The sequence below is a fragment of the Azolla caroliniana genome, unplaced genomic scaffold (genome assembly GCF_043228905.1).
Source record: "Azolla caroliniana isolate FFs.n. ecotype wild unplaced genomic scaffold, voAzoCaro1.0.p SCAF_8, whole genome shotgun sequence".
Taxonomy (NCBI): Eukaryota; Viridiplantae; Streptophyta; class Polypodiopsida; order Salviniales; family Salviniaceae; genus Azolla; species Azolla caroliniana.
Genome location: NW_028230443.1, coordinates 17,681,919 through 17,706,623, shown reverse-complemented (window position 1 = coordinate 17,706,623; position 24,705 = coordinate 17,681,919). Strand labels below are relative to the sequence as shown.

Here is a 24,705-nt window from a genome sequence, read left to right as displayed (position 1 = left end):
CAACTAAGTTTATTGATAGGAGATTTTAACGTTTGTTGTGAGGCAGATCAATCAACATCTATCCACTTTATTGTGGATGAACCAAAGGCTCAAGAGTGGGTGATACTGAAGTGTTAAGGAATGTATGGAAATGGATTAAGGGAGATGAACTTGGTTATACCTTTCAATCGGCTCAATATAAGGATACTTCAAATAGGTTGGATCGAATTTATGTAATGCATATTGAAGGGTTTTTCTAGAGATTTTGGATAGTCTTGTTTCTTATTTCCCATTAATTTTTGAATTCATGCACCACTCCACTAGAGCTTTTCACGAATTATTAGGAAAATCACCATTGATGTTTAACTTATCATTTTTTGATCATGAGGTCTTCCATGCCTATATTTGTCGATTGATGTATTTGCCTATCGTGTTGAATTTGATGGGTATGAGGCATGGGAAGTGTTTCTTGCGAATGTTGACAAATAATTAGATATTATGGAATTCATCATGCCTTTAGAAGGAAATAGAAATTAAGTCTCCTAGTTAATTTGATTGATAGATTTAACTCATTGTTAACTTATTGGCCAATAGATGTAGAGTTGAAGGGATATCAAGAGATATTAAATTTTGTGATGCATGATCTAATGGCAAAAAATTATCAATGTGCTAGACTACATCATCTAAAACAATAAGTGGATATGCTAATTGTCACATAAGTTTTTCCATGGGCTTCATGAATCACATATAACATAATGTCATAAGGTTAGAGGAAACAAGTGTTGTGATAAATGTATGAGATAAGAACTTGTTGAGTACAATATAGTATTTAGGTGTTAATCATCGTCTTTCCATGATACTCAAACAATTAAATAAGCTATGCATATTTTAGCTATGAAAGTAGAATTGGAATTTGTGATCAAATTGTTTTGTTGGTTTTCTCTTTCTTGATGCTTTATGATAGAATTCTTCACGGCAATATGTAATTCAGTTAGATAAACTACATATTGGATACCAAATTTGGAGATGAATAGTTTCTAAGAGTAAAGTGTGTGAAATGTTGTTATGTATACCACATAGAGCATTGTGTTGGATGAAAATGTCCCCATTCGTTAAGAGAGATTTGACAAAGAAATTGTAGATGTGGTATGTTTTGTCAAGATACAATAATATAGGTAATTGCATCATGTTGTGGCCTCATATTTATTCACGGAGCTTTTGCAATGGAATGTTCAATTTTATTGCATTTACAATGAATCACTCTTCACAATAGATTATGATGGTAGTGTTACTTAAGATAAAATCATTTACACGATTTGGGTGATCATTAATTTGAAAATCTATTGAAATGGTCACATGCTATGTAATCCTAATACGATCCATCTTCTTAATGAACGTTCACGGTCAATCACACCATTGATTGTTAATGGGTTAGAGTTCAATATGTCACATGGAGGATCATGTTAATTGTACAAGTTCCCATTCGATAGTAGAGATTCAACACGTAACTTGCACTTGAGTCGAAATGCATATATATACATTTTTGGAAATGGAAATGTTATAGACGCAACTTTTCTAATGGAAATTATACTGATCCTGACGGGAATGAATTGATCTTGGAAATAAGTTATGCTAGTAGTGTTACTTGAGATGAAATCATTGGCACAAAGGTGCTCTAATTAACCATATTTAAAGTTAGTATAGTGTGTCTTTCCAATTAGGAACCGACAACGGTTCAGTTTCAGTTTAGCCGGTTTTGGCTCGTCCAAACCAAAGTGGTGGGTTCAGCTCGAATTTTCAAACAAAATCGTCGGTTCAGCTCGAGTTTTGCCAAACCAACAAACCGTTTCAGAATTCTTTAGAAAGGTCTAGGGTTAGATTGCGACAATGTTTTTCTGCCTGCTCTGCAATGGTACAGCTAATTCTCTACGCTGAATCCTGCTCCTTCTTCTCCTTTTGAAACTCACAATCTTTTGAATTCGCAGGTGTTTGGACTAATCTCTGATAAATCATTTAATGCTCCGCTGCTTCTGAATTCCAGAGGAAGCAGCGAATGTAGAAGTAGTAGAAGGTTCTTGGTGCCAAGATGCTCTCATCTTCAGCATGGAAGCATCGTTTCTTCACAAGAAACGAAAGGTGATGCTTCCTTTTTCCTCCTTCCTTCCTTCACTACTTCGGTACGTCTAGATTTTCTTTGATCGTCTTTCTATTTCTTATTTATCTTTCTCCCTGGTCCTATTTGATCAGTTCTTGATGTTATTTTTAGAATACCTACTCAGCCCGATATACGTAAGTTCTTGTTGATTTCTTTGATTGATTGAGCTTCTCTTTGTGATCTTTTCTTCATATTCAGTGGTATCTTTGTTGGATTATGGAGCTGGAAATGTTCGCAGCATTCGGAATGCTATTCATCACCTTGGCTATCAAATAAAGGAGGTTACATATGTTTTCCACTTGCATTTCAGTAGATTTTAATCGTTTTCATGAGTAATTCAGCATGGGATAGCTGATTGAAGACCTAATGAAATAGTAAATTGCCCAATATATTTACTTATGTAAAAATACTCATGTTTGATGTAGATTGCCTATGATCTTTCGCTCTCGTACTGATTCTGTATGCTCATGAACAGTTTCATCATTATTGAGTCTTTTTTGTTGTACTCACATGTGAATATTTGACCAGGTGAAATGTGCCAGGGACATAGAAAATGCGAAGCACTTAATATTTCCTGGCGTAGGAGCATTTGGGACTGCTATGGACTCCATCCGAAAACAAGGGTAGGCTTCGTTATGAAGATGTATCATATATTGACAGGAATAACTGCTTTTATCTTGTGGTAAAGTAGAAGAGTCTGCCTGGTAGGTTGGCAGATGCTTTGCGTGATTATATTCTGCAAGATAAGCATTTTCTGGGTATATGCCTTGGTTTGCAACTTCTTTTCGAAAGCAGTGAAGAGAAAGGCAATGGTAAAGAATATGTTACCTCTATGCTGTTATGGTTACTAGTCCAAATGTGTATATATTTTCTGATACTGAAAATTAAAGCTTTTGCAGTTGAAGGGCTTGGCCTCATATCTGGAGTTGTTAGGAAGTTCGAGTCATCTGAAATGGTTAAAGTTCCTCACATTGGTTGGAACCGGTTGAATATAAAGAGACCCTCAAAACTGTTGAATGAAGTACATGGACAGCATCTATATTTCGTTCATTCTTATCGGGCAATACCAGTAAGATCAGTCTAAATACAGTTTTCTTATATTAAATTCACTTATTGCATGCATGTGTAATGTTCACTATAAATTTTATATATTTCAGTCTCCAGCTAATAGAGAATGGCAACTTGCAACATGCTACCATGGTGATGAGTTCATTGCCGCAGTAAAAAAGGGAAACGTGCATGCTGTTCAGTTCCATCCAGAGAAAAGTGGAGGTAATTGCTCAAACACCATGTTGTGAGAAGATTGGAGTATCTTGCATCTACAGAGAGACGAAATGATGGACATCAGTGTTATGTATTAAAATACAGTAGATGTTGATATGATAGCAAGCAAAATGGATGCCTAAGTTCGGTAGTCTATAGAAACCAATGTGAATATTCTTTGCACTTGCCAAATGTGCAACTTGGCATGTGTACATGACGGGAATAGTGTACTATCTTTTCTTTCCAAAAAGAAAGAGATCCATGATAAGGAGGCGAGAATTGTGTATAGAATGCTCAATGACGGAACTAACTCATGGGGATACCTAATGACATACAGGATTGCTCATTAATAATTATGGTATCTAATGTGTATGAGGCTAATATTAGCCATGGGAACCCATGCTATTGGAACTCATAACCTTTTGCAGTGAACAGAAGAAAGTTAGAAAGAAATTATCTTTGTTCTGGTAGGGTTTAGGGTTGAGTTACCTGTGGACTTGAGAGATATTATTTTCAAGTATCTCCCCTTGACTAAACAATTTCTTCAGTGGAGGAAATGTGGGAGATTTTTCAGAATCTGCCATATGTATAGGTCATGTTCTGTCATAAGTAATTTCGTAAAAATAGACCAGATATAGTAATTCCTTTCCTCTTCAAAGTATTTGGTGATAAAAAATAAGTAATATGACAAATGTATGATCTGAGAACTTGTTGAGTATGATATTGGGTTGAGGCATCATATATGGTATTTTCTTGATATTTCATCAATATAATATACCTCGGCATGTTTTTCTATGATTAATTACGCAACTTAATGAAACATTTAGACAATCAAAATGTTTTTTCATACGTCTTGTAGGAAAGATGCCTATATATATGTACGTGTGTATGTATGCATATAATTAAAAAAGTTTATTGTGTAGATATTGGTGGGATCTAGTTCTAATAGCCTCCTTTGATCTCTTTATGGAATTGGGAACCAGATTTGGATATGAATTGTTTCTAAGAGTAAAGGCTGTGAAATGTTGATATGTCACATAGAGCATTATGTTGGATGTATAAGTCCCCATTTGATAGGAGAGATTTGACACAGAACTTGTAGATGTGGTATGGTGTGTCAAGCTACGATAATATAGGTAATTGCCTCATGTTGTGGCCTTGCTCATATCAAGCTGCTCGTAACTAAACAACATTATTGAAATCAGGATATTGATATAAGAAGATATGTTGTGAACCTTAGCTCTTGCGCAAATTCGATGTGGTATCATTACGAAGGATCTCGTTATGAAAAGCATCATTTTCCTTCTACTAAGACGTGTTTAGTTGGCTAAGTGAAGAGTGCAAGCAAGGACAATAACACTTTAAATGTGGAAGAAGGAATATGCTAGCCATTTTAGGTACTTCCCCCACTCTGTTTAGGAAGCATATACATCTGTTTAGGAATTCTAGGAAATCATGCACAACATGAAAGAGACCAGTTGTCAACTTAGCACTTATGGCAATGATCCTTGTGGATGTGTAGGAGCCGAGCTTTGTGGGAGAGTAAATTTAAGATTTTTTGTTGATAGTGGATATGGTGTTTTGAGTTGGAGGGTATTTTAAACTTGACACTTAGTGGATCGACCATATATGAAAGTTTATGGCTCAAAATGGTTTTGAAAAACTAAAGACAAGATTGATGTGTTCATGAAACAAGTGGAATTTGAGGAATCTTTTGCCTTGATTGCAAGGCTTGGAACGAGGCAACGAACTGTGTCGAGATTAAATCTACATTTGTAAATGGCTATCTCAAGGAGGAGGTATTTATATGGAACGACCATTAGTTTTGGGCTACTTGGTTCAAAAAACATTGACCAGAGGCTGCAAAAATCGCTACATAGGCTAAAGGAGGCACCAATAGCTTGCTAAGGCAATATTAACGAATTCCTCACAATGTCCAGATTTAAATGTTAAGGAGATGTTGCAGTCTAGGTCCAAATAAAAGGTAAGTGATATCAATCCTTCAATTGTATGTGGATGATTTGGTTCTCACAAGCACCATAAAAGACAATCAGGGATGAACCATTTCACGGTCATAGTTTGACTTCAAGATGAAATACCTGGGACTATTGCACTTTTATTTAAGGCTAGAGACATACTAGAGGGATAGGGAGATATTCGTATCTTAGACTGAGTATGCCTCGTTGCATGTTGATTGGATCCTAAGGCTAGGAGAGTAACCCCCAATTTTAGTTTAAGCCATGGGTCGACGAATATTTTTGTGGACTAAAAACTGTATTATACTCCTCAATGGAAGTGGATAACATGTCATTCCAAAATTCTGATGCTCTTAGATGTTGAAAACCCTATTTTTCTGAAGAAACCTAACTTTTTGTCAAGGCAGTTGGTAAATTATGGTTTTGACTGTATTCCATGATAAAATTCTGGCATTTGCATAAAAAAATGAAATAGCTCTGAAGGAAACTTAGCTGTCTAAACAAAATCCCCCAATGCCTGATTATTTCAACTTAATTTCTTAGGAAGCAGAGAGCCCTTTTTTGTGTGTTGAAGGTAGCCTAATAATTATTGCCTATTGACAAAATGGTCAACCTCAAGATAAGAGGTGCTCGAAGTTTCTTCATACATAATTGTCTTAGTGGGCCATGTTGAACTCATGGTGAAATTGCTAGAAAGACACATTGAAATAAACCTGGTTCATTTTAGTTTCCCTATCTTAGATTCACAACTGCATGTATGTGTAATATTCTTTACTACATTGAACTTGTCAGTCACCAATGATCATGTATTGGCAACTTGTAACTCTGGTTGTGAGTTCGTTGCTGTGGTAAAAAAAGAAAATGTCGTTGCTTAGTTCCATTTGGAGAAAGGGGGAGGTACTTTCTCATATAACATTTTCTGGAAAGGTTGGGCGAACGATTTGACCACGAAAAGATGGAATAACAAATAGGAATTGGACAGATTAAAAGAGGTGAAACAAGAATGGTGCCTAATATTGTAAACGTTGATATGATAACAAACAAGATGGCTTTCCAAGTTCCATGAAACTCTAGAGGCTTGTGTGAATGTTTTTGCCACCCAACAAATGTGCAGGTAAGAGTGACTATTCCAATTATAGTTGCATGGCACACAAGCATTTTCGACATCCATAAACTGAAAGGGTAGGTTATTTGGTACATGTATTGTAGAGAAATTGTACTATTTTTACATTTTTAATGATTTCATGCAGTCGTGGGAATGGGTATACTTCAGCGGTTTTTGGAAGGGGATCAATCAGCTATAGAGGAGGTATGTAAAATATGTATTCAATGCAAACTTATGAAAAGCAAATATTTTAAGCTTTTATACAATTCTGCTGTACATCTAGGCACCGGGACAACATTTAAATGTTCGTGGAATAAAATGCCTATCCGGCTTAAGAAGAAGGTTCTTAGATACACCGCAACCCTCAAAGTTGAAAATAACTAGTTAACAGCATTGCGAATGGTTTTGCCAAAATTGTCATCGCAATTTATCATTTTGCACTATATTGGAATGGGGGTAATGCATTTTATGCTTATGCCATTGCTGTGTTTCAGCATACCAGCAGTGAATATCTCCATGTTCAGCAAGTTGTTGACATAGACCCAAATTTTCGTACCTTCGTTTAGGGAGCTCCAAAAAGCTGTTGCACTCATTGGAATAATGTCTCAATGATGATTGGCCCATACCTGCCCAGATTATATTATGGGGCACCCATGCTCTGCTCCATATCGGCTATCATTGAGACTAACAGCCTCTCTGAGTCTTTCTATTTATTTTCCTTGTCAGGACTCTGTCCCCATGTTTCTACTCCGTAGTGAAGACAAGGCCGCGTGCATTGGAAGAGGAATTGAACTGAAGATAAATTTAGTTCTCATATCATCTAGTTCAGAAATATTTTTATTACTCCCACTCCCTTTTGTTACAGCTATATATGCAAGGATGGTGAACAATGATATCATGGTCATGTCTCTTGTAATAAGAATTTAACTGAAGATAGATGTAATAATCGAGAATGTTTCGTCTTGCTTCTTATGATATTCAGCTTATTGTTACTGGATTTTCCTGGACTTCGTTGAAAATGCCCCCTTTAATGATTTGTATGAATTAGGTGGAAGTGGAGTCGATTCATTCATTTGGAAGCATGTCTAGGCTTGCGAAAAGGGTATGCTTGATGATTTTTTCTATTTTCTTTTTAGATTCTGAATATTTATTCATTTTGCATTTGCTTGAAAACGTATGAGAATGAGGACATATTCCTTCTAGGTAATTGCATGTCTTGATGTGAGATCGAATGAAAAAGGAGATCTTGTTGTCACTAAAGGTGATCAATATGATGTGCGAGACAAAAGTGGCAAACGGGAGGTACACTTTCTTTAGCTACTCTAAACAACACTGCATTACTGTTCTCAAATTCTAATGTTTTCCTTTGCATGTGGATGTTCTAAAGTTTCAATGTAGCCTATGTAAGTTTGTTCATATGTCATAAGGAGACTGGTTTGTATCATATGCTAAACAGTAGTAATATATGAGATCAATAGCTTTTAGATGACATGAAGGTTGAGAATATGGTGTTAATCTGTTTTCTTTGGTAATTCGTAGTTATTTTCCAGGGGAAAATGTAACCAGGAGGATCTTTACATTAATGTGTTTTACGCTACTGACACTAAGTTTTTGTGGTGGTGTTATACACTAGTAACAAGTTTTTGTGAATGTAACAGAAATTTGGGAATCACCCACATTATAAGTAGCAACGCATGTGTGCCTAGGATATAATCTGGGGAAGATGGGTTTTGCGCCAATAGTGATTGAGGGGTTACTTCAATTAATGATGGTAGTCATGTGATTGAGGTTTGGTGTTATAGCTCACTTTGGCCTCTATCTTTCTTTCTTTTCTTCCTTCCCATTGATAACGTGTACTCATCATCAAAGTTAATTATTCATAAAGAATGTGCATCACAAAGCTTAATTATTTGTCTTTGTATGTGGATATGAAAAATATTCCTGCATTCGTCTTTGTTTTGCTCCACACTCTTCCAGGAATGTTTCTCACAGGTGAGTATTACCAGTAAGTTCAAAAAGCACATGAACATTTCATGACAATTGTGGTAATCCATATTCAATGTAATAGTTATTATAGCTGGACATACAACCCTCAAAAACACTCTAATCTTTAAGAGTCAGAAAGCCACCTACTCTGCAGTAAAAACCTCATCATGTCCAATATAATAATTCTGAATGAGTTCAATAGCATGTACTGCAACACTGTAGCATACTCTTTAGTGCAGCACCTCTATGCCTTCTTCTTGCATATGCTCTCTCACATCTCCTATTAGAACCTAAAAGAAATACAAGTCATTTTAGAAGGTAGAATGGAAATTTTCACGTACCATGTGTAAACCAATACATACCAACAAACAATTATTAGGATACTTCGATGATTTTCTTATTTATTGAACATGATTACTTTCTTAGCTCTAAAGCAAGTTGAGGTATTTGCTTCACATGAGTGAATATTGGTATTCAGTTGAAGACACTTAGTTTTGTAGTTACAGAATCTTCTCCAGCTTGATGCTGCTCATGAAGGTTTTTTGATTAATGCTTTATGGTGCAGGTTCGGAATCTTGGTAAGCCAGTGGAACTGGCTAGCCGATATTATGATGAAGGTGCAGATGAGGTGCCACCTATTTCCTTAATAGTTGAACATAGAATATACGTCTTGAACAATCATTTTTTAAGCGTTAATAATGTGTTATATCTATGACCTTACTCAAGTTCTAGAACCAAATTGCTTTGATTCGTCATGTTTTGAGATCATTCCACTTTCCTGATGCATTAGTTTTTATTGCACTTACCATGGGGTGAATGGGTGTATTCATGAAGAGAAATTATTCTCTTTTACATAGTGAGCGAAAGAAGCTTAAACGTAAACTACTTGCTGGTTCCTTGTGTAATGGATGCTAGGCTTCAGATTTGCTCTGGATGCTTCATCTTGTGTGTTTTTAGGTCAGGTTCAAAACTCACTATAAAGGACAATACTAAAATTTGAGAAGAACAGACTGAATTACTAAAATTTCCAAGGTACTTAGAAATTCTAAATGTCCAGAGTCTATAACTCCAAACCACAACTCCACATTGAGGAATCAATAGTACTCCAGGATCATGTCACCAAGACCTTTTCATTGTTCTTGATATTGTCACGTTCCTCATACAAAAAGCAACTTCTCAATGTCACAATTATAGAATATCTCTTGATGTATTATGCGTATTATCATATTACAGCTTGAATTGGTGTTCTTGCCTATATAAATTCATACAAATCAAGATTCTGAAACATGTGTCCTTACATACTGTATTAAACTTCTATTTATGACCAACAGTGTCATAAGGACATTTAAAGATGTCCTTGACTGTGCCTATAAAACCTTAATGTTGTGAGGGCAAGGGGGTAGACATGGTGGCACTTTTGGATTGCTGCAAGTTTGTTTTGTGCTTAGCTTCTTATCTGTTTATTTCTCTACGATGTCTGTTAAATCCAAAGTTGGGTAGTTTTTATGGTCATTGCCTTATGAATCTATTCTGAAGGTTAATTTTTAGAGTAGAATTAGTGTGAAACTAGTTATCCTAGAACTTGAGACAAACCCATGAAGATCTGCAACATGTGGGAACACATGGAGGTCTTGAAGTCTATAATGTTCTGCTAAGTAAAGAGTATCTGCCACCTCCTTTGACATGGCATCTTGTAGATGTGATTGGAACTCTATCTCTGAATAAAAATCTTGTATTTTGATTTTCAATCGGTTGACTTCTATACCATAAGGCCATTTTGGCGGTATGGGACGCTAATAAACTTTTTTATCTTCCCTTGTCCTCTGCTTTGGGGTGGTTAGTGTGGTTAAGTGCCCTTAATCCATTGTTTTCTTTATTTTGTTTATCTTATTGCTTATCATCAGTATATATACAATCAAGGCTATACTCAATTGGTGGGAGAACATCCATATTCATGTGCTTCAATATATTTATTTGATTAAATGAGTTATTTTGCAATTTTTTATGGCTAATAGCCGCCATAAATGATAGATAGACCATTTGGGCATGTAGAGAATCTTCATTTCAGTACCACTTGCAAGATAAATCTTCAAGGTTTATGAATGGAGATGTAAATTCTGCCGTTGTCACTTTGTCCAGCTTCACTTGAAATATGTTGTGCTTGTCTAAGTAAAAAAACAATACTTGCCAATATATAATCATCAAATAATCACACTTTATCTGCACACATATATACACATATAGCTAACATCAATATGCACTCACCTCTTATCTGTATAAATAAAATCTTGCTCTTTTTTTATGTAAAATAATCTATATATTATGCCTACTACTATCATGTGAAAATCAACTTGATTTGTTGGTGAGAGTTTATTACATTCTGACACACATGCATATCTATGTAAAACTTACTGGAGGTTATTCTCATGGCAGGTGGCATTTTTGAATATTACAGGTTTCCGAGATTTTCCTTTAGCAGATATGCCGATGCTTGAGGTGAGTGCTATGCACTAAAATGTTCAATGAATTAACATCTTGTCTATCTTTCAACTGATGTTAGTTATTTCAACCTTTTGTAGGTGCTTCAACGTACATCAGAAAAAGTTTTTGTTCCATTAACTGTAGGAGGAGGTATTCGCGACTTTAAAGACAAGGATGGAAGGTGTGTATTCGCAAGTTCAAGCACATGTTTGTGAAGGACATTATTGTACTTTTAGATATCCAAAAGTCTCTAACAGTAGGGGTAATACTGATATTTTCCGTTTATAATGTTATTTTTTCATGGAGCTATGCAGAATTTCAGGCATGTGTGTCTAAGTCAGTAATACAGACTTGTGAATGAAAATGGTTACTGTACTTCAGTATTGATGATGTTGGTTCTGATGCATAATTCTCCTCTGGCATGCAAGTGAATACTAGTACTAGTAGGATAAAACCAATCTACAAACCTTCCATTGAATCAGTTGTGCATGTCTAGGGAAATTCTACAATGCATAATCTGAGTTTGCATGGACAAGTAAAGCATTTGTGTGACTGATCTGCAATTTGGATACCAGTCCATGGTTAAATGAAAATAGTGTGTGCCACCAAAGAACTATGAATCTGGATCAAAGAAAAGAGGGTTATATAACTGTAATGAAATGCTATGGGAAAAGGTTTGGGGACACCTAAAATGCTAGCACGGTTAGTGCTATAGAATTGTATTAAAGGAATGGAAGGTTTGTATTGATTGTATGTAGCTATACAGAGTATATTTTCTGAGGACATGAGGTAATAATTTTAGAAAAGCATAATCTCTACTAGGATGGTTCATATTGATATTTTCCCTTTATAATGCTATTTTTGCATTGAGAATGATTATGGCACCTTAGACTTTGTGTGTAAGAAAAGTCATTTGACTAAGAGCAGCACTTTCAGTTTTCACTTATTAAGATATTTTGAAAACATGCCTTCTTCTGCATAGAGCACCAACTATTACAAGGATGGCTCACTCATAAACAGAGGATGCTAACCCAACTATATGGTTGTCTCTTCACTGCAATTTCAATAGTTTGATCAATGTCGTCCACATTTTTCAATTTGGTGCATGTACATTAAATCTCCTATGTTTAGTACTATTTTTATGTTTAATTTGCACTTTTCATGACTCATAGGATATACTCGAGTCTTGAAGTTGCGGCTGAATACTTCAGATCTGGTGCAGACAAGATATCTATTGGAAGTGATGCTGTTTATGCTGCAGAAGAGTACCTAAAGACTGGGGTATGAATTCACAAATTTCTTAAATGGCACCTAGTTCTATCAATATGCCAGTAAGGACTTTTGGTAAATGCAGTTTCTGAGACAAAGGCTGCATTTTTTTGCTCTTCTTGATTCACTGCCCTAAACAGTCTTTAGTGAAACCCTTTGGAAACTGGTAGCAAATTCAAAGCTACGAATCTATGTTTTATCTTGGTCATTAGATGCCTTGCCTTACAAAAGATTAGAATTTAGTTTCCGCAAAATGCATTCATTTTCATATTTACAAGACCTGCCTGTAGGATCCTCTTTCATCCTTTCTGAGATAAATTAATTTACAAAGATTGATTTTCTATATCAGACTACATTTGGTTAAATCACGCAAAGCTATGTACATAGGTTCAGTAGAAAATTATTTGCTGTGATACATCACATATATAAGTAACTTGGTTTGTTTTTTATTGGGGTGATATTAGTCTGAATGAGGTAGAGTTGGACAAACCCATCAATAGCTACTGAGTTTTCGACGAATTGGACATGGACAAGGCATAGTTTGCTAGTGAGTCAACGGAAAGCTAGTTCAAGTCTTATGAGGTAGAAAACTCTTGGAGAAGGGAATAGGCCATGCAAATGAGCCTAGCACAAAAGCAAAGACTGAGTGCTTTTCTTTTCCAGAACATCAAAAAGTTGTTAGTACAAGAAAAATAAATCTCATGAGCACACAAGAATAGAGTTTCCATGACTTAAAAAAATTAAGAGCCCGAAACAGCAGATAAAATGTACTTGGATAATGCAAGAATGTAGAATGCTAAAAGATAGAAATAAAACTCAAAATAAGCTTAGTGGAAAATTGAGATACAAACCACCTTTAATACAACATCTTTAGTTCATTAGAAATTCCTTGAAAAGGATATGATCGATTTTGGATAAATTTTCATAGGTAGAATCAATTCAAAAAATGAGAAAACACATTTATTCTCAAGGATATACATATATGTCAGAACGGGAGAAAGAAAGAAGAAAGAAAGATATATTAACGTCTTTTAAGAGGCCAAAATGGCCTATAAGACCAAATAAGAGATTACATCTTGAGTGTTGTATCGTCTTTGAGAACAAATCAAAATAAAATAAATACTACACAGTAAATATAAAAGTAAATAAGATGAAAAGAGAAGAAAACAAGGGAATCTGGTTTTTGGCACATGTGAGATTCTCAAGTTAGGTATATTGTAGCTTTTGTCTTCGAAAGATCTCTAGTATAGATTGATCCAAAATGGAAATGTCTCCAAAGCAAGGGAAGCACCTACGATGGTGGGAGATAATGGCTTTTATATGTAGATGACAAGGGTGTCGAGGTCGTGGTCCATGGAGGCGGGGCCTACGTGCACGGCAAATTGCTATTGCCCGATCAATTGTAACCCCTTTGTTATGTCCTGGTCTGGAGCCCATTTGTGTATCCCGTGATGGACTTGTAGGATTAGTAGGAGTGATGGGGCTAAAGAAAGTTGTGATTGTTCTTTGTGGATGAGCTTGTGTGGCTGTATTCTACAACAACTTTTCCCGATGTCTCTTGAGCTCTAGCAAGAAAAGTCTTAGGCATCGTTGGTCCTCATATTCCATTACCTTTCGTAGTGGGCCAAAGCCTTGTTAAAGAGGCAACGGTATCTCCCTCTGATTTCATAAAAGACACTACAATGACAAACATAGTGTTCCTCAGATTCCACTCCTTGATGACACAATTGGCAAATTCTCTCTTCTAGAGGTAGTCGTGTATATCTGCCTACCTCAATCTGTAGCTGAGTTCTTAGCTGCCCTATCACACTAAGCAGCGCATAGGATAGATGTTTGTCCATATAAGGTGGCCTGATGACGAATCCATCCTCGGATGTATGTAAGAAGTGCGTTTTATAGTGGGCCATCTTTGTACCTAGTGGTATTTTGGGGCTGATCCAAGTTATCTTGTTTTCCAAGTTAATAATATCAGTCCGGATCACTATATTCTTTTCCACTTTGGTCATATTTAGGCGGGGACAGTCCAAGCTATATTGGAACGGCGGTAGTGCATTTATACTCATGCCATGTGACTCGAACCATAGCTGTGTTTCACCATACCAACAATGAGTGTCTCCATTTTCAGCCAGTTGTCTTGATGACATAAGTGGTACCTTTGTTTAGGTAGCTCCCAAAGACGTTGGATAAATGTCACTGATCAGAACAATGCCTCGGTTATTATAGGTGCCTCGGAATAATGGAGTTGCAGAGCGTATGAATCGGACCATTCAAGATAAGGTCCGTACTATGTTGTCTCATGCTGCGTTACCCCATGGTTTTTGGGCAGAGGCTGTTATGACAGTTGTTCACTTGATTAATCGGTCACCTGACAGGTCTTTGGGAGGGGGAATACCCCAAGAAGCGTGGTCGGGCAAGCCACCTTCATATGCTCACTTGAGAGTGTTTGGCTGTGAGGCTTTTGTGCACATTCGTAAAGAAGAACGCAACAAACTTGAGCCAAAGTCCTGCAAATGTATTTTCCTAGGATATAGTGACGAGGGTGAAATGGGGTATAGATTGTGGGATCCCGAGAAAAGAAAAATAGTACGCAGCAATGATGTCATCTTCCGGGAAAATTGCATGCATAAACAACCCGAAAAGACCGAGGAAGTACGGAGGGTTGTATTCCGAGAAGAAATACCTTTTAGACAGAAAAATGTGCCCGCTGTACAGCGGCAAACACCTGCTGTAAACTTACCTGCAAATGCAGAAAATGAGGTTGGAAATGATCAGCCAGCCTTTGCCAATAATGATCAGCCACCAAATGTGCAGGAACAGCTAGAACAGCAAGCTGTGAATGCTGATTTGCAGGCTGAAATGCCTGGACTGCAAATTGAAAATGATGATTTGCAGGCTCAACAGCTACCAAACAATGAGCATTGGGTTAGGAGATCGTCTAGAGATACTAGACAGCCTGACAGATTTGTTCCTGATGCAAACAGTGTGGACGATTATGTCATGGTGACTGATTGTGGCGAACCGTCTTGCTTCAAGGAAGCAATGGACAGACAGGACACCAAGAAATGGTATAAAGCCATGTTGTCAGAGATGGAATCTCTTGAGAAAAATGACACTTGGGATTTGGTGCAGGTTCCTAAAGGGCAGAAAACACTTCCATGCAAATGGGTTTATAAAATGAAGGTCATTTCTGATTCCTTGCCAAAGTACAAAGCAAGATTGGTTGCAAAAGGATACAAGCAGGAATATGGAGTTGATTTTGATGAGATCTTCTCGCATGTAGTCAAGATGACTACATTAAGAATCATTTTGGGCTTAGTTGCATCCGAAGATATGGAGCTCATACAGATGGATGTGAAGACTGCCTTTTTACATGGTGATCTGCATGAAGACATATATATGCAGCAGCCTGAAGGTTTTGTGGCTAAAGGCAAAGAGAAGATGGTTTGTAAGCTCAAAAGGAGTTTGTATGTGTTGAAACAAGCACCAAGAGAATGGTATCATAAATTTGATGCTTTTATGCAGTCTCAAGGTTTTCGTATAAGTCAAGTGGACCACTGCTTGTACACCAAGAAGGCAGGAGATGGCAACCTGATTATCTTGGTTTTGTATGTTGATGATATGTTGATTGCTGGCAAGGATATTCATGCCTTGGATTCATTGAAGCAAAGCCTTCATGGCAGCTTTGATATGAAGGATCTTGGTGATGCAAATCACATCCTGGGCATGCGAATACTCTGAAACCGATCGAAAGGGGTACTGTTTCTATCTCAGCAGGAGTAAATCTCTAAGGTTTTGCAGCGTTTCAATATGGAGGGGGCGAAAACAATTGGGGTCCCATTGCCTCCATATTTGAAACTCAGTGTAGAAGACACCCCTACATCTGATTATGAGAAGGCTGAAATGGCTAAGGTTCCATATGCTTCAACCGTTGGCAGTTTGATATATGCGATGGTTGCTACACGCCCTGATATTGCCTTTGCAGTGGGAGTGGTTAGTAGGTACATGGCAAATCCCGGCAAAAAGCATTGGGAAGCGATGAAAGGTATTATGAGATACCTCAAAGGCACAAAGGACTTGTGTATTTGCTTTGGAAAGCAAAAGGCATCTGTCATTGGTTTTACGGATGCAGACTATGCTGGTCACGCCGACTGCAGAAAGTCTACTTCTGGGTATGTGTTTACTTGCATAGGAGGAGCGGTCTCTTGGATCTCCAGCCTACAAAAGTGTGTTGCATTGTCTACTACAGAGGCAGAGTATGTTGCTGCCACTGAGGCATGCAAAGAGGCTTTATGGCTTTCATATCTAGTGAGAGATCTTGGCATTACAAAGTTACCTATTCTTCATTGTGACAGCCAGAGTGCTATCATGCTAGCTCGGAATCCTATCTTTCATGCAAAGACGAAGCACATAGAGGTGAAGTATCACTTCATCAGAGATGTACTTGACAGCAAGAACATTGAGCTTGTCAAAGTACATACAAATAATAATCCTGCAGATCCTCTCACGAAGGGTCTTCCAGCTGAGCGATTTGCTCATTGCTGACAGATGATGGGAGTTGTATAGATGTATGTAGTTCAGCTTTGTACATACTTGGACTTAGCTGACTTTTTTTTTTCTTCTCACAGCACATTGTCTTTAGATGGGAGGTTGTTGGGAATAAAGGGCCATCGTGCCTTTTATTAGTGCACGAGTGTGAATGCACTCGTAGCACACTTTTGACTTGTATATACATAATATCTAAAAACCAAAAAAGAGGTACACTCTTTGTACCCAAGACAACGTGCATCTCGCTCTCTCCCTTTGTCTCTCACTCAGACTCTCTCCCTCTCTATTTTTGACCTAAACCCTAATCCTCGTGCTGCCTTCATTTCCCCTCCCAGCATAGCTCTTTTGTAATTTTTCCCAAATCTCCTTCACATTTTGAATTCCACCAATAGTGGTGGCAACTAATGGAACCATGGAGTTGAGAAGCCAACTATACAAAGACATGTGGGTAGCTCTCCATGCTTTCCACTAACTACTTGTTTTAACAGGAGGTTCTTTCTCTTTTCCCGTTAGATAGCCATCAAGGCTTGTCCTTGATCGAGTTTGAAGTCACTTGGGAGGAGTTCAAGTCTAGGTGGTGGTTGTGTTCTTGTCACACCTCTAGATGTTACAATGTCAGCCTGCTTCATGTATTTCACCAATGTTTTCACCTCATCCTCGTTTAATTTTGACAAAACCTTATCCATCTTCTCAACCTAGAATATCTCTTCTCTTCTCTTTTGACTTCTTTTCTCAAGTCATCTCTCAATCACATAACACTGCCATCTTCTCTGGATGCTAGGACGGTGCTGTTCTGACTGCTGTTGCACTAGGAGAGGGGTGGGGCGAGGGTTTGGCAGAGGTGCAGATCTAGGCTTTGATACCAAATTGTAAAAATGAGAAAACACATTTATTCTCAAGAATATACATATATGTCACAACAGGAGAGAGAAAACACAGGGATCGCTTATGTTACATGAGGAGAAGGCCAAGATCTATCCGTTAGGCAAACTAGCTTTTGGGGCTGGCTAGCCGTTTGGCTATAACTTTAATCATTCTCAATAGAATCATTCATTGAATCTCAATTTTTATACCTGGAATAGAACAAAGTTAAACATGTGTATGTGTATGGGTAAGGAAGAATCTTTATGTGTACGATTGGGTGGTTTTCATCTAAGTGGAAACTGTTATATCGTACTAATTAATTCTGTTTTTCTCAGTTGAAGTCAGGGAGGAGCAGCTTAGAGCAAATATCATACGTATATGGAAATCAGGCTAGTATCTATTCAACGTTCTAAATAATGTAAATTTCGTATGACGTTATCTTGAAAATATTTAAGTTTTCTTGCTAGGCTGTAGTGGTTAGCATTGACCCCCGACGTGTATATGTGCCTTCCCCTGAAGAAATTCCTTTCAAAACTATTAAAGTGCGTGACCCAGGTATGTCATTGTTCTATTCCTGTTTGCTTAATGTTGTCAAGAATAATCATTCTAATGTTTATTTAGGTCCAAATGGAGAGGAGTACGTGTGGTATCAATGCACGGTATATGTTTTTCATATATATTTTAATTGCATGCACATTTGCTCATTTAAGACGTCTCTCTCAATCATATCCGTGTGGTATATTTCTGCAGGTGAATGGAGGGCGTGAAGGTCGGTCAATTGGAGCATATGAACTTGCTCAAGCAGTAGAGGAGCTTGGTGCTGGTGAAATACTTCTAAATTGTATTGATTGTGATGGTAATGAATCTCTGTTATCGACATATAATACATGTAATATTTCTCTTGCTGAAATCATTAACACTAATTGAGGAATCCTAAATTTGAAAATCCACAGTCAATGTTTTAAGGAAGTGAATTTTCAAGCTCACTCCTAATCCGCCATCATCTTTAATCATATTGACTACTTTCATCTACATATACATGTATTATTGTGAGAACCTGAGTAAGGATGAAGTTTGTAGCTGCCCAAAACAGGAAACATAAAGTCTGCATGGAGTGAACTATTACCTAATTGGCCACCCTTATAAACAAGCCTTGTGCATATTAAATATTCTAAGTTACTTGTTTATTAACTCCTGTTTCCATGAAGGACAAGGACGCGGGTTTGATCTGGAGCTTGTTGACCTTATCTCGAATGCTGTGGGGATACCTGTGATTGCTAGCAGTGGTGCTGGTTCGCAGAAGCATTTTTCTGAAGTATTTCTTAGCACAGGTGCTTCAGCTGCACTTGCAGCAGGCATATTTCATAGACAAGAGGTATAATGAACAAATGTTTTTTTATAATGGCTTGTTTTGAGATCTTTTTATTCCAAAGTTAGCAATTGATTATAAAGATCCACAGACTACCAGGTTGTTACAAAGGGTCTAAAGATGTAAGTCTAGTTGTAGAATATTGAATGACATGAACGATTGCTTCGCATTACATCCGTTCTAATATAGGTTGGATTGTTCTCATCCAAACATGAGCAAAATGGAAAATAAAAGAGTGAGCCGACTTGATATTATCAAGTTGCAAAACAAAATAACTCCACTCAGCCCGAAATCTCTTGATAAGAACATTGCCCACTATGAGAGACACTTTTACTCACGTTGGAGGATGGATTCATCATCAGGCTCTCATATATGGACATATCTATCTATATTGATTCATCATCAGGTCCTCATATATGGACATATTCATGTATCCCATGAGCTGCATAAGGTAGTGTTAAAGATAGTATTTTCATATATTATTAGTATATTCTCATAACCGCCTTTGAAATGGGTTTGACTGTTCACCCTTTCGAACAGAACCATCTGTTGTGATGATAACAGAGACCATGTTTTTCTGATCTCTCCATGATTGGAATAGTTTGCCATAATCTGTGTTCTGTGTTCATTGCTCTGTAATACATTGTCTACACAGTCACTAATGGGTGCAAAACCCTAGTGGATAACAGTGGCACTCACATCAGCCACATTAAATCTGTCCAACACTTTTTCAATGTACATTTCTGTTGGGTTGTTCCCTCCTACATGGATGAAGAGGTCTAAATAATTAATTGGATCTATGTTTTGTTTACCCACAGTAGTATGTGGATGTGTATGTTGTAATGAGTCCAAATTAGTATGAAAAGGGCCTTTACAAGGTTTCCACTTATAAGTTCTTAGCAGGGGTAATAAGGGTTTTTTTAGAAACATAACCCTTATTATTACTATTTCTGTTTATTAGAAATATACTAAAAAGAATACGCAGCAAGAAAGTATATAGAGAGAAAGAAGATAGAGTAACCAGCTACTATTCCAGCCCTGATCGATGACCAAGCGACCTCCGATCTTCACCAGAATTTAGTGAGTTGTTTTTGACACTCTCTTCTTCAAATCCAACGGTTGGATTATTGTTTCGATCTCTCTATCTCCATATATTATTGGACTTACCTTGAAGATTGTAAAGTCTCTAGTTTTGAACTAGAGATGAAAACTTGTTGTGCCCACTGGATTATTGATGATTAGTGGAGTTTTGGTGCCGTTGTGAACGGTTCCATGGTTTTTCCCCACATCAGGGTTTTCCATGTAAATCTCACGTCTCCGTGATCATTGGTTTGTTAGTGTTGGGGTGTGGAATTTCTTGCTGAAGTGCTGCACAGATTAGTTTGGTTTGATTACAATCTTATATTTTACAAGACAAGTGAGGAAACAATTTGTTGACTTCCGTGTGGAATTGTTTTATTGTTATGTGCTTCCCCAACAATTTCCTGGGATAAATGCAAAGTACACTGCTGCCTATCCCTTTTTATTCGCATATCAAGCATATGCTCAGTGTATCCAAGGTGTTTCGTTGAGAATACAGAGTTCCGCTGCTGTTTTAGAGCATTCAGAGTGCTCTTTTTCTTCACTGCCAGCAGCATATCATCTCATACAGTACTAGAATAATTGGGCTGCCATCTTCATCCTTTTTGGTGTTCATCCCTAAACCCTAAGCCCTTTTTTGAACCCATGTTTGAGTATAAATGCATTGAACTTCATATACCATTGCATGGGGGCCTATTTTAGCCCATATAAGCTCCTTTTCTGCCTGCATGCCAAATGCTCTTTTCCAGGAATGGCATATCCTTTTGGCTGCCAGCAGTATATCATCTTCATACAGTACTAGAATACTTGGGCTGCCATCTTCATCCTTTTTGGTGTTCATCCCTAAACCCTAAGTCCTCTTTTGAACCCATGTTTGAGGATAAATGCATCAAACTTCATATACCATTGCATGGGTGCCTATGTTAGCCCATATAAGCTCCATTTCAGCCTGCATACCAGATGCTCTTTTCCAGGAATGGCATATCCATTTAGCTGTTTCATGTACAACTCTTTGTCTAAATCACCATGCAAAAAGGCTATTTTAACATCCATTTGGAATACTTCCAAATCCAAGGCGGCTGTGTGGTCGTCTTAATCATGGGAGAGTAAACTTCTTGGAAATCAATACCCTCTTTTTTGGCATATCCCTTGGAAACCAGCCTTGCCTTATACTTCGGTTTGCCATCAGCAGTTTTGATTTTGTATACCCACTTTTTTGGAATGACTTTCGTACCTTTGGTCAACTCAATCAAACCCCAAGTATCATTTTCATGCCCGGCGTTTCTCTTCCTGCATGGTTAACTCCCACTTCTTGTGCTCACATAGTTTTGCCTCTTTATAAGTAAGACACTCACCCTCATCTGATATCATGATGTAATGTATAGAGGGGTCATATCTACTCACTTGCCTCCTAGGATGTGTAGATCCACATTATTCAGCAATTGATCTACATCAGAAGGGACATTGCCATCTTCACAGTTAATGGGCTGCTGTAAATCATTTCCAGCCCTGTTTTCAGCATGAATACGTAAGCTGCATATGCCCATTAGGAGCGTCATTTTCCTGCTCAAGATCATTTGGCTCATTATGATTTCCAACCAATCATGGTGCACCCTGAGGGTTCATATTAGGGTTAAAATTTGACTCTTCTACAGTCAGACTTAAAGAGGCACAATGATTTTTGAGCAGACTTGCTTCATTAAATACAACATCTCAGGGACATATTAACCAAATCTTGTAGCCCATTTTGCCTTAATCTCTATAGCCCATAACTATTCCCCTCATGGACATTGCATCTTACTTGCTTCTCAACTCATGCCTTAGACGCACAAAAGTGTCACACCCAAAGATGTGTAGGTGGCCATATGAAGCTGGTTTGCCAGACCAAACTACTATGTTAGTTCAAAAGTTCTCCTACTTCTTATATAATACACTTTGATGATAGGGGACGTGTTCCACAAGTTCTATTCATGGATATAGATATTTTATCTCTTTCACTCACTACTTTTGTCATGTTACTTGGTTATATTTGATGAAAAATAAGAATGAAGTATTTGCTTGCTTTAAAGATTTTCATAGAGCAGTAGGTGTTGAGGTTCGATAATGGAACATAGTATACTACCATGATGTTTAGGGAATGCTTGTCAGATCAAGGAATACAACATCAAACTACATGCCCATATATATCAGTATAAAATAGAGTAGCAGAGACAGAAGAGCAAACATTTTCTAGAGGTAGCAAGAAGCATGATGATTTCTATGAATGTCAAAAAACAGTTGTGGGGACAAGTTGCCTCATTGATCAATAGAATGCCCTGTAGAGTATTGAAGTGGAATTCTCCATGTGAGTTGTTGCTCAGTTTATCTATTGTTCTAACATATCAGCTACACATAGAGCATTCATTGCATCATTATAAGTGTTGACAGGTTGCTAAAGAAGATCCAAAGTCAAAAGCAACTATGCAAGAAGAGCTTGGAGCTCTTGAGAAGAACAAAACATGAGAGATTGTCGTGTCACTACCACCAAGAAAGAAGGCAGTTTGGTGCAAATGGGTGTTTACAATAAAAGTCCTCAAAGGTCAAAATAGATCGTTATTAGACTTTTGCACCTGTGGGAAGAGCAATGTTAGAATGATTATTTTCATAGCAATGAATAAGGATTGAAATTTATATTAATTTAGATGTAAAAATGCATTCCTTCATGGAGATTTGATGAAGTGTACATGGATATCCCCCCAGGGTTTGGAAAAATTCAAACAGTAGGCAAGGTTTGCAGACTTAGGAAATCTCTTTATGGACTCAAGCAATCTCTTCGAGTCTCGTTCAACAGGATAAGAAGGGCTATGGTGGGTATGGGATACCGGCAGATCAATGCGGGCCATATTGTGTGTTTCCACCAACACAACTAGCATACTACATTACTTGTGTATTTTGATAATATAATTACCACAGGTAACGATGGAGATAATACTCAACTGAAGGTGGAACTGGGTGAAGAGTTTGAGGTGAATGTTGGTTTGCTCCTTGTGTTTCCACCAACACAAGGAGCATACTACATTACTTGTGTATTTTGATAATATAATTACCACGGGTAACGATGAAGGAGATAATACTCAACTGAAGGTGGAACTGGGTGAAGAGCTTGAGGTGAATGTTGGTTTGCTACGATACTTTCTTGGAATTGAGGTAGCTCGTGGGGCAGGATTTGTTCTATCTCAGCGAAAATATGTATGAGATCTTCTCACAGAAATGGGAAATGTTGGGTTGGAGGCCTGTAGCTTCTCTAATTGACCCAAAGGTCAAGTTAACTGTACTTGCAGGAGAGAAAGTTGATCGTGAAAGGTATCAGAGATTGGTAGGTCAGCTGATTTATTTGTGACTCACACTTGTCCAGATATTTCATTTGCAGTTAGTGTGGTAAGTCGCTACATGTAGGATACAAGGAAACATAATATGGATGCAGTATACTAGATTCTGAGATATCTCAAAGGTGCATTGGGGAAGGGATTGATCTTTAATAAATAAGGTCATTATAAAATTGAGGGCTATTGCAATTCTGATTGGGCTAGTTGTGCTGATGTTAGGAAATCCACATCAGGATACTGAATGTTTGTTGGGGGCAATCTGGTCTCTTGGAATAGTAGGAAACAGTTGGTAGTAGCAAGGCCCACTGCAGAAGCAGAGTATAGAGTTATTGCTGTAGAAATTGCGGAGATGTTCTGGCTGAGAACTCTCCTAATAGAACTAACAATGAATCAAGACAGTCAGATGAAGCTGTTGTGTGACAATAAGTCAGCAATCAGCATTGCCAACAATCTGGTACGGCATGATAGGACCAAGCACATCGAAATTGACAGATTCTTTATCAAGGAGAAACTTGATACAGGAATATTAAAATTGAGTAATCTTTCTTCTGAAGATCACGTAGTCGAATATCTTGCAACGGGACTTGGGCCAGTAAGTCTTTCTAGATTGTGTGACAAGATTGGTTTAGTGGATATATTTCGCCCATCTTGAGGTAGACTATTAAGAATGATTAAAGTTGTATCAATCAGGCAGATCTTGGCCTCCTTGTGTACCATAAGCGATCTTTGTTGTCTCTTCTGTTGTGATATATATGTATATTCTTGAGAATAAATGTGTTTTGTCATTCTTTCAATTGTACCAAAACCCATCATAATTAAATAAAGGACTCTTAGGGCTAGGGTTTCTTCTCCATTTTTCTGCACAATTTTTCTCTTCATGATAAAAACTCCTTATGTTGCCTTCTTTAAGAATTGTTTGTTGGTATGTACCTGTTTACACATGATACGTGAAAATTCCCATTCTACCTTCTAAAATGACTTGTATTTTTTTTAGGTTCAAATAGGAGATGTGAAAGAGCATATGCAAGAAGAAGGCATAGAGGTGCGGCGCTGCACTAAAGAGTATGCTACAGTTTTGTAGTAGATGTTATTAAACTCATTCAGAATTATTATATAGGACATGACGAGGTTTGTACTGCAGAGTAGATGGCTTTCTGACTCTTAAAGATTAGAGTGTTTTTGAGTGGTTGTATGTCCAGCGATATTAACTGTTACATTAAATGTGGATTACCATAATTGTCATGAAATGTTCATGTGCTTTTTGAACT

At 37.4% G+C, this 24,705-nt stretch overlaps 1 protein-coding gene across 1 annotated transcript; it reads left to right on the top strand.

The window, feature by feature from the left end:
• Nucleotides 1-1,907: 1,907 nt before the first annotated feature.
• Nucleotides 1,908-24,705, top strand: AT-HF (HIS HF; the record flags this gene model as incomplete). The annotated part of the gene is made up of 19 exons (XM_087323350.1): nt 1,908-2,115; nt 2,333-2,415; nt 2,663-2,757; nt 2,843-2,946; nt 3,034-3,203; nt 3,292-3,406; nt 6,624-6,682; nt 7,527-7,580; nt 7,682-7,780; nt 9,030-9,092; nt 10,898-10,960; nt 11,044-11,126; nt 12,118-12,226; nt 17,959-18,012; nt 18,091-18,178; nt 18,245-18,282; nt 18,374-18,479; nt 18,832-18,998; nt 24,432-24,705. Coding segments are annotated over 19 exons (1,845 nt in total), but the record flags the coding sequence as incomplete, so codon positions are not given.